This window comes from Aplidium turbinatum, chromosome 2 (genome assembly GCF_918807975.1).
Source record: "Aplidium turbinatum chromosome 2, kaAplTurb1.1, whole genome shotgun sequence".
Lineage (NCBI taxonomy): Eukaryota > Metazoa > Chordata > Ascidiacea > Aplousobranchia > Polyclinidae > Aplidium > Aplidium turbinatum.
In genome coordinates, this window is record NC_137473.1 from 41715253 (window position 1) to 41726579 (window position 11327).

At 39.5% G+C, this 11327-nt stretch overlaps 1 protein-coding gene across 1 annotated transcript; it reads right to left on the reverse strand.

The window, feature by feature from the left end:
* Positions 1–7991: 7991 nt before the first annotated feature.
* Positions 7992–9203, reverse strand: LOC145787136 (uncharacterized). The gene is made up of 3 exons (XM_082598865.1): positions 8708–9203; positions 8365–8483; positions 7992–8072 (listed from the first exon to the last, which is right to left on the reverse strand). Exons 1-2 carry the CDS (start codon positions 8940–8942, stop codon positions 8371–8373), a joined length of 348 nt encoding a protein of 115 aa, XP_082454991.1. The 5' UTR covers positions 8943–9203; the 3' UTR covers positions 7992–8072; positions 8365–8370.
* Between the last annotated feature and the right edge of the window lie 2124 nt (positions 9204–11327).

Consider the following 11327-nt stretch of genomic DNA (forward strand, 5'->3'; position numbering starts at 1 on the left):
TAAGGCCTTCTTTCTTAAAGCAGCAGCTCTATCTGACGCCAACACAAAATTGTTAGGTAAATCAATAACTTCCTTCAACGGTACAGGTATCTCAAATCGACCATCTTTCAACTCAATATTCGGTTCAACAAGTTCTCTAGCCAAATTATCATTGCGAGACAATTCACAGGTTTCATTTTGCAAGGTCAAATCCTGAATGACTTTATTCAGGTCTGCTATTTCCATATCACGAGACTCAATTTTACGCTGAAAGCCAGAAATGACATCCGACTCTGAAGACGTCTGCACTCTGCACACATTAGCAACGCTTTCATCTAAGGGTGACTTACCACCACAAGCCAACCAACCGAGAAGAGTGAGTAAAGCATGTGCTTCACTGCAATTTTCACCAACACGCTCTTCTTTAGTCCACATCAAATAAGCGTTGTTGTTGCCAATCAGTACATCTACAGTACTACAATCATTCAAATGAAACATATTCACGTCATGAAAATGACGGAAACCACTTAAATCCTGCTTATGCGGTAAAGTTTTAACATCGTCAGCCCAAGCTAGGCCACCGAAGTTATATCACAAAACAGTTCATCCGTCTCTAACGACTGGATGTTGAGTTTAACAAGGTTAGCACAAGTAGGTTTCTGACCAGCCAGAGTATCCATTTTAAACCACGCTTTGTTATACGGTTTAATGCCAAGTTCGCACACTAAATCACTCAAAACAAACGTCAACTGCGAACCAGGATCATGCTGATAATAAACCAACTTCGATTTGCCAGTCATTGGATTCAAAACACGAGCAGCAGTAATGCGGTTAAAAACTGCTTTAACATTTCCAATCTTAACATTACGCACAGGAACTCTGGTACCAGCATCATCTTTCATGCAGAAAAAAAAAGTGTTTCCTATCGTCGTTAGGCCCACATTGACGACAGTTGTTTGCATGATTACAGTCCCTAACCATATGCTGGCGCAAACAATTCAAGCATTTTCCAGCTTTAACAATAACATCTCTCCGATCTTTAGGTGTCAAGCGCAAAAATCTTTACAATTAGACAAAAAATGATATTCAACTTGACCACGTGACGAACAATAAATACATGCCGGCATGTCTCTACGTCTGGCCACACTACCGCACGGTGCACCAAGAGCAGTCGAGTACTGCGAACTCCCTGAAATCACATTGTCATGGGGTTTTACCGACGTCTGCCTAACCGGACATGAAGGCAATTTTTCTTTGCCAAACTTTTTAAAATGCTGCGACTCACCAGAATCGCCCATTAGCATAATGCTAAAATCAGTCGACTTACGCGTTTCCTCCCGTACTACAAAAAAATCGAACAAACTCTGAAAAGTAGGCTCATTAGTCATTAGTGCTACGATACTGATCACCTAAAAAGTCAAGATAACGCTGCTTAGCGTCAAACGGGAGTCGCTTAGCCAAATCCAAAACAAAACGTCATTCCAATTTATCGCGATGACCGTAAGCTTGCGCGTAAAGCAGACACTGCGACAATTCATGTTTAAACTCTTTCAAATCACTGGAAGAGATTGAAGTTCATTTGCTACCATAGCGATACTTTCTAATTTCCGGTTCGGCGAAAAGACCTCCACGAACTCCAAAACGTTGGGACAAGCGAGCTAACGACATTTCTATCCTGTCTTCCTCTGACAAGCCAGGAGTGTCAGAAACCAAATTAGCAATCGTTTGAGCAGCTGTTCTAACACAAGCTGCTTGTAACAAAGTCAAACGAGTTCCTTTAAAGGGCGAAGCTGCCATCAAGGCCGTAACACAATTTTTAAAGAAGATAAATGGCATATTATTACCATCGTAACCAATCAAGGCCGCCTTATCGAAAAACGTCCTACTATTTTGGTATTCAAAAAAGCAATCCTGTTGTTGACAACTTGATTTAGCGGGAGAAGACAAGCTATATCCCTTAAGGGGCTGAGGGGGCTCAGTCAAATGCACAGCCCGATCACGATCCTCACAAACGTTAAAATCAGTAGACGCGACACGCCTCTCACAACCACTCAAATTACGTGTACCTGGGCAATCAAAATCTAGCGGCGCAGAAAACTGTGAAGAGGGCAAAACATTACTTCTGATAGCGGCCCGTGACCTGTACGCTCTGGGGGAGGAGTTCGGCTAAAATTCGCTGGCCTTGGCTTTAGATCCTTCGGAAGATCCTTAGCTGCGGCCCTGAGACCTCCTGAAACAGCTTGAAAACATGTGGATTGTACTGGTCCACTTACAGATTGAACAGGCGTTTGGAAAAGGTTATGTAAATCTAACCGCGATTGATGTTCACTTCTGGAATGCCTAGAAGATCCCTTCTTAGAGTTACGCCGGGAGCCCGCCTCTGATCGATATTCAGCTAAAGCTAGCTCCTTACGTTGTTCAGCCCTCAACTGTGCGTCTTTGAGTGCGAACTCAGCAGCTCTCGCTTCGGCTCTCGCGGCGGCCTCAGCTCTCGCGGCGGCCTCAGCAGCTCTCGCTTCGGCGTCAGCTTGTATCTGGAGCTCCTCTCGTCTTAACTGCAGGTTAATTTGTGCCACTATCCGTGACGAGCTCTCAGACATCCTAGTGCTTACATTTGAGGCGCTATCCTCAGGATGTATGTCAGCATCCAACCTATCTGAGAACTCACTTACTTTTTGTTCGAAGTGATTTTTTAACGAGTTAAATTCAGGATCTACCCTATCACGAAGTTCTGCCAAGATTGCAGAGTTGAAAATTTTACTCAAAAGAGCATGGAAATGCCGTAATTCCTCTTCTACAGTAAGTAGGTTAGATCGAAAAATTAACAGTTTCTGCTTATCACTCAAAGAACCTAAGGCTACAGAAAGTTCTTCAATTTGAGTCAAAATATCCCTTCTAAGATGCCGGGCCTCTCGAACTGACTTAGCCTCATCGTTACTGGGTCCTCCCCAGAATGGCCTGCCCGACCGCAAAGAACATCATCAGGCTTAAACTTAGTCGAGTCGACGGCGGCTGAGTCCTTGTCGCCACCGAGTGTAGACATATTAAATGTTGGGGCTAAATTTAACAATTAAAAAATTAAGTTACACAAACACACAAAATATTAAGTTATAAAAAACTTAACTGCAAAGACCGTAAAAATACAAAAAGAATTTAAATGCACAATACCGTCGTTGTAGGGGTATATATATGAAGTCTTAAAGTTCCACAAAACTTGCTTGGATTCGTCCACTTGAATCTTCAAGCACAGATCGATTGTCTTTAATTTTCTTTTTTCTTGCCAATGTATATCAATGCTGTTTTTTTTTGATAACCAACAAAGAAACGTCTTTAATTTTCAGCTTGAAGTTCTTTAGTACCAACTGAGAAGAAACGTCTTTATTATTGTGCTTCTGTAGACTACCAACCAACAACTTCGTCTTTATTATTTATGGTCACAACGGTAAACCATAATCTCTTCGTGGAAAAATTGTAACATAAGATTCCTGGATCCGTTCGTCTGTATGCAATGACCGAAAGAAACATTCTTTTGAAAACGTCTATTCAAAAAGTGTATTTCTGTAAAAATAACCAAAGGCTGTCGAAATTGGGCTGCAACGCGATACACCACTAAAGTTGTCACTACAATGCAAATTACTTGGATAAAGACGGAAATTTCGTCCAGCTGGCAAGCACTAAGCAAAACAGTTAAATATGCGACCAACTCTCAAGTAACAATTTTAAGAATGACGAGAATACATTGCAATATCTCAAACGCACGTAGGCAGCTACTGTGACGTAATAATGATAACCAATGATAAGTTATTCAAGCACCTGTTCAAGTTTGGCTTACACCTGTTCAAGTTTGGCTTACACCTGTTCAAGTAATTAAAAATTTAACGATGATGTAATGTTATGCTGCAGCTGCAATGTTTTACAGGTCTTGCAAGCGATAATGCAATCTGCTCATTTTTTAGAAATATTCCATTACGTAATACGCTAAGATTCAGTAGACCTGAACGGTTTTACATGACGTTTAATTTGGTGAACAATTGTCTGGAACAATTTCCTTGTAGAAAGACAAGCATTTCAAAACGTTTGTCTGACAATCTGCTGCGTTTGGGACGCATAATGTCCTTTCCTAGTAAAAACATGCGTTCCACAGCAGCGCTGGATGGTATTGGTGTGTTGTATTTCAAAAACAAGCCTTGAAAACGTTTACTCGGAAAGGTATCACTGTTCCAAGCGTGCTGTGATGGTTTGGCATATTATATAAATCTTTTAACGAGGTCCACTGCACCAACATCGCTCTTTTCAGGGGCATAGAGCTCTTGAAATAAAGTATCTTCAAACCTCCTCGATGACATTCATTGATTTTTCGCTTTTTCTTTCTGGTCCCTCGTTTTCGATACTGCTCATGATATGAGTGATCACTAGGGCAATTTTTTTGTAACCTAAAACACTCAAAAAAGTGACTTTAATTTTAAGAAAAAGTAGCCTAACCAAAAAGTAACTTTATTTAACGAAAACAAGAAAGCGAAAAAAATAGCATTAATTCAACATAAAAAAGCATCTAAATTAGTTTCAATTTGTACTCAAATCATAATTACACATTCAAATTACGCATATGTAATGTTTTACATTCTCTGGCAGCAAGTTTCTGTTAATGAAACACTTTAGCTATTGCAGGGAAAACAAGTGGTTAAATATAGCTAACACAATTTGTTTCATCGAAAAAAATTACTTTACGTAAATTACAAGTTTTTGGGAATGGGCTACATGCGATACGAACAAGCATGGGCTCGTGCAAACCTAAAATCCATAGCCTACCATTGTAGAAGATATATTAAAAGCCTTGGCATTAGGCTACATAGAATGTAAATTTATCTCTCCAGTAGTAATGAAAGATAAATAAATAGAGGAATTAGGCAAAAAAGTATGCAAAATAAAGTGACCAAACAAATGAAAAGTAACCTAAAAGCACAAAAACTGACTTTTGGTAACTTCATAACTTCTTAAATATTGACCCCACAACTATGAAATTTTGGTTCTACATTTCTTTTGTTATTTGATACAACTAAAAAAAAAGTAACTTTAGTTACAAAAAATCGCCCTAGTGATCACCATTTGGCGAACTTCTTCCGCTTGTACTCCAGCTAGCCATTCCAACAACGCGAAAGCGGGTAATTCGGATGAGTCGCCCTGGCCAGAATACATAGTGAAACTCTCATTTTGAAATGAGATTTTTCATGAAAACAAAAAATGACGCATAGCGCTTGACGCTTAAAATCGGCAAAATAGTTGACGGCGCTATCACTTCCGTCAACTAAAAAATAAACTGACGGCGCTAGCCTCAGCGTCAACGTACAACACTGGTTATAATACCCTCAAGTGGAAGAATGGGCGATTGCGAAAAAAACACAGTTTTTAATCTTTTCTGACTAAAAAGAATAAAAACAATACACTGGAATTTCAAGCGCCTCGCGAATCTCCGAAAAACAGCTCGCGACCCCCAGGTTGAAAATCCCTGCTCTAAACTCAATTTCGGTAGAAGTGACGCCTATATACGTAGTTTTAAAAATGGGCTCTTCATGTGTATTGACTCAACTCAGTCATTCGCTTAAAGCTGTAGGCCTACTGTACTGGATTTGTATCACTATCAGCCATACAAAAATTGAGGGCCGAATTTTTCCAGGGCCTAAGGCTATAGCCTTCATTAGCCTAATGGTTAATCCGGCTCTGCTTGTATGTCATCACCACAAAAGTGCACAATTCAGTTAACAATGATGTTAATCCTTGGTAGTTAACCAGGCTATAGTAAGTTTTTAAGCTGTTTCAGTGAAACATTTTTCGGCCCTCCCCGTTAACTCAGTGATTACGCGCCGGCTCAAGATCACGCGGCGCTGGTTTGACTCTCGGGGTGTGCGCTTGAGCAACGCATTTCAGGACTGCTCTCCTTTCAGCGACACCGAGTGAATGGAATAATTTCCCTGCAAGAACACTTCAACAATCGAAAATTTCACTGTATCAATCTCGGTAACCGGCCCTGCGTCAAGAGCCTCTACAAGTATGCGAAACTACCAGGAATAACCAATTAAGGCTTTGCCTGTCCGAGTATAAAGATTCAAAACCGACCAACCAGCCTATCTATTAAACATAGCCATGAGCCGTCGCTGCAAACAATTATCTCGTATAGGGTGAAAACCATCTTACGTTGACAGAATTCTTTGCTTTAGATGTAAATTAATATGCAGTTAGTTGTATTAACTACGAATGTTTAAATCTATTTACACGTTAAACTTACTCATACCAAGATGTTTTCTTACGGAATTAATAAAGTGATTTTTCTGTTTCTATAACTTCTGGGCCATTCTAACTTGACCGTAACATTGGAGCTGTCGCAATTTCAGCTTATGGAAGAATTTTCAAGCTGGAACAGTGCTATTCTATAGCTGCTCTAAAGCTCTGGTATCAGTAGCCTGCGATTTTCTATGATATGCTTGAAGATGCTCTTGCCAATAAAAAAATAACTCAACGCTATTTTTGCTGCTTTCCGCATTCAGTTTTCTATTTTTGCAATGGGCTAATGATTAAAATATTGACCTCTAATTCAGATCCTGTATCGGTAAATACATTTTGTTTTTTCTAATGCAACAATGTAGGCTATGTATATATAGGCCTACTTTAGCGTTATTGAGTTGTTGAAATTATTATCACAACAGAAATGGAATTGAGATATTTTTACATCACTGTTTTTGGTTATTGATGCATCATTAAATTTTGCAGGTTCACCAAACTGAACCCAACAAATCAAGTAAGATAGTTAGACTTTCAGTTGAGAAGTTTCCGTTTGATAAACTTCAACAGTTCTTTGTAAAATGAAACCCAGGGATATCTAAAGAAGGGGATACGAAGGCTTGCAGCAATTGCCTTATTCTCACGACACTACAATGGCGGTAGTTTGAAGCGAGTTAAACATGTGGTTCTTTTTAAAATTGTAGAAAGTTTTGTCGTGCCGCTGGTACAGTCAACTGCAGAAGACAGCTAGAAAGTGTTATCATATTTAAAAAATACTTGTTTGAAAAAACAGTTGAAAAGTTACCACCCAGTAAACATTGATTGTTGGGGCAACATTGGCAAGAAGTTGGCCGCAACATTGGCAAGATGCAGACGCCAACGTTGGCAAGATGTTTTATGCACCATTTGGATGCATCTGGCCAGCGTTGGCGTCTGCATCTTGCCACCGTTGGCTTCTGCATCTTGCCAACGTTGGATTATGCATCTTGCCAACGCTGGCTACTGCATCTGGCCAACGTTGGCTTCTGCATCTTGCCAACATTGGCAAAATGTTTTATGGACCATTTGGATGCATCTGGCCAGCGTTGGCGTCTGCATCTTGCCAACGCTGGCTTCTGCATCTTGCCAACCTTGGCTTCTGCATCTAGCCAACATTGGCTTCTGCATCTTGCCAACATTGGCAAAATGTTTTATGCACCATTTGGATGCATCTGGCCAGCGTTGGCGTCTGCATCTTGCCACCGTTGGCGTCTGCATCTAGCCAACGTCGACTTCTGCATCTAGCCAACGTTGGCTTCTGTATCTTGCCAACATTGGCAAAATGTTTTATGCACCATTTTGCTTCATCTTGCCAACGTTGGCATCTGTATCTGGCCAGCGTTGGCAAGATGGCTTGTGCACCATTTTGCTTCATCTGGCGCCTAAATTCTGGTTGACTTTTATGCACCATGACGCTGCTTCATCTGACCTATTGACTATTGTGATGCCCGCGCTTTGACCAAGGTTGGCCATGCGAAGCAAGCTGGTGCATAAAACATCTGAACAGCATTGGCATTTACATTTGCCAATCGTCTCTGTACCTAAACCTCGCTCATCACCAAAAGTTTATTGTTGAACCTAGCTAATCCTTGGGCGAAAGAACAGCAGCAACACGGATTTATAAGCAACACTACTCCCTTTGTGACAAAGCAAAGTAACAGCCGAGCTTCTTATATTTTCACATTTATTAGAAACAAGCTACATCAAATCGTATTGACAGATGGATATTCATTGCACATCAGCAGCTTTTTCTTGCGTATCTTTATCATTCTGAATTCCTGCGAATGAAACAAAAATATTTAATTCAAGAGGGCTGTTTGGCAACAGTGTAGGCTTTTGATCAGTTGTTGTCCAGGATAATACGAAGTTAATTGACAATCTGCAATATCAATGTAATATCCATGGTAATATCCCTCTCTCCAACGTGCGTGACAAAAAACTTATCATTCGATTCTGCGCCACGCAGTGCGATAATCAAGTTCCAATACATTCTAATTGCGTGTACAGATAGTTATTCAACAACTAAAGCAACACATTCGCAGTTGTCTTTCAAACATACAACAAGCTCACCAAAAGTTAGTTTTTGCCGTTTTCGGCCACCTTGCCTGTCCTTCCAATTTCGAAATCACTCTGAAACTCTTCATCAATTTGCTGCATGGCAGCAGCTTTGTCGTGCGCCATCACCATGTCTAATCATGAAAGTAAAAAAAGAAGTGTTAAATCAGCATATAATGCCGACATAGCCTACTAACCACCATGTTCGTTGTTCACATCAATGCGAGTACACCACTAAAACATTTTCATACATTACTCAATACTCTTCACAATTACATCATACATTAATCAAAAGAGCAAAATGGCATAGTTATGACATAATCGTTTAGTCGTAGTAGAAACATTCATCCGTACTCACCAAGAGCAACCTTTTTCAGATTCTTCTTTAAACAATCAAACGAGTGCTTAGACTTCACGATGTTTTGTTTTTTTCTTTCTTTGTTCTCGACATGACTTGAACTGTGTTGTGTTCGATAATAATAGTTGGAATAAGTCCACTGATACAATCGCTTGCATTTTTGCCAACAACTTAACTTAAATTTGCCACCTGCAAAATGTAAATCGAATGTAATGACAGGGGTTTCATCCATCATATTAAAAAGCTTCAGCACTTGTTACAGAAATTTTCGACTGTTACAAATGACAGCCAACGTTTAAAGTTTTATTTGGGATTCCAGTCGTGTGTTGCGTATGTAGGTCGCAGTGTAGGCTACTGTAGGCTATGTTGTCGCAATGGGCGCAAAATAAAACATGTTATTATTATTATTATTCAGTTGACGGCAATGAAAGCTACATTTGCAAATACTCTACAACCATCACAGACCTATCCACACGACATAAAAATACAAACACATTCAAGCAGTCAGGCAAACACTGCCGAAGCAGCAAAATCAAAGATTGAGCAAAACCCTACACATGTTGTGGGACATCACAAGCGCTGCTACTTTGCTGATATCTTCTTAGCACTCATCTAAGAGCACTGGCACTAAATTTGTCACGAGAATATTTCATATGAAAGTTTTCCATTGGTCATTGAGTTTTATAACTTTCTCTAAATTGAGTTTTATAACTTTCTTTAAATTGTGTAAACATAGCCTAGTGACAAAAACGACTTTACACAATTATTTCAGGTTCAATGAATAAAAGACATTCACTTACCAGGTTTTCATAAACATTGTCGTAAGTCATTCCTATAGTTTCATTTTGATCATTTCTAAAACTTCTTTCGGCTCATTTCTAGTTGATCATTTCTAAAACTAATATCTCAATTGAATTCGATTTTTTATATTTTCGATGCAAGAAGCGAAAATTCCTCTTAGCGTTGTTCACATAAGCATTGTGCTTTCGCCTCTCCGGCTCTACACGTAATTGTGTATTGCGCACAACCGCCATGCTTGAACAGTCGAAGTGAATCGAGTGACGTCATAATCCCTTTAGCAAAGGATTAAGTCATGGCCTTTGTCTTCCTTCATCAAAACAAACCAAGTTCTTCTGCTAAATTGCATCTCCTCACGTTGATATAACACATCGCCGCATTCTAAAGCTTTGTTGCCTATTTCACTTCAACACGTCATATTGCCCAGTCAAAGTTTAAGTAGTGACGTCATAATGAAGTTTTCACAACAATTATTGTGCCTGCAGTGTTTTTCTATGCACCCCGGGAGGAGAAAAACGATTTGCCGGATCGTTGAAAGTAAAAGTAGCAATCGTTTTGTGAAATCTCGCTTCAAGAAATTGAGGAGAGATTTCGACGCAACATGACTGCTCCTGAAGCTGGGAATTGCCCACCAGTAGCGGTGTCAGGGGAGTTCAGGGAGTACTTTTGAACTCGGGCCTTGGATAATGTTAGGAGCCCGTAACTTCTTCAAGGTGTCCGGAAAAACAAACAAACTACCGCGTATATTTAGATGTAGTGCGTTATTTTTAAAACTGTTTAGAGGCCCAAAGATCTCATTGGTACCGGGCCCAAATTATATTCTCACTGGCCTGGTCTGTAGCAAATGATGGTGTACATTTGCATAAATTGAAAGAAAACTTTAGAATAGTTGTTCAACTGGCACAACGTTGGCAACATTTCTAACCGATGCTTGCTCACAGAAACATATTTTTAAACAAAACCGCATAAAAAAGGTTTGTAGGCTATTGATATTTTTAAAAATGGAAATAAGTAATAAAAGCATTGGCTACACTTCTGACCAACGCTGGTCTTAAATATTCATAGTATACTTGTACGGTATCAGAAAATAATAACAGCATTGATAGCCTATTATTAAAATTGTAGCAAAATGATGGCATAGCCTACATTTGCATAATTTGAAAGAAAACACCAAAATTGTTATGAATTGGCACAACGTTGGCAATGCTTCTGACCGATGTTAGCCAATCACACAACTGTGTTTTGAAGCAATACCACATGAAAAGAGGTTTGTGTTAGTATTTTTCAAGTTTAAAACAAATAAGCTTAAACCTGAAATAAAATCTTTGAGATCTTTTTGAACGCTTAATAAGAAGTATTGAAATTGTTGGCGTATTGTTGGCAATGTTGGACGAAATTGCCGACCTTGTGCCCTCACATCCAGCATATAGCCAACGTTGCAATTGTTTATTTTGTGGAAACGTGTAGGCTAATGGAAACTTTAAACTGTTTCGGTATCAAGCACGTTATCGCGTTCGCGTTTTGTTGCTCCTACCTTTTTCTAGACCTCTGCTCAGTTTGGCATAAACAAACTGAAATGAAAGTACTTTGTTGGCAAAGCATTGGCTACTCTTCTGGCCAACGCTGGTCTTAAATATTCATAATATACTTGTACGGTATCAGAAAATAATGACAGCATTGATAGCCTATTATTAAAATTTTAAATTGTAGCAAAATGATGGCATACATTTGCTTAATTTGAAAGAAAACACCAAAATTGTTTTGAATTGGCACAACGTTGGCAATGCTTCTGACCGATGTTAACCAATCACACAACTGTGTT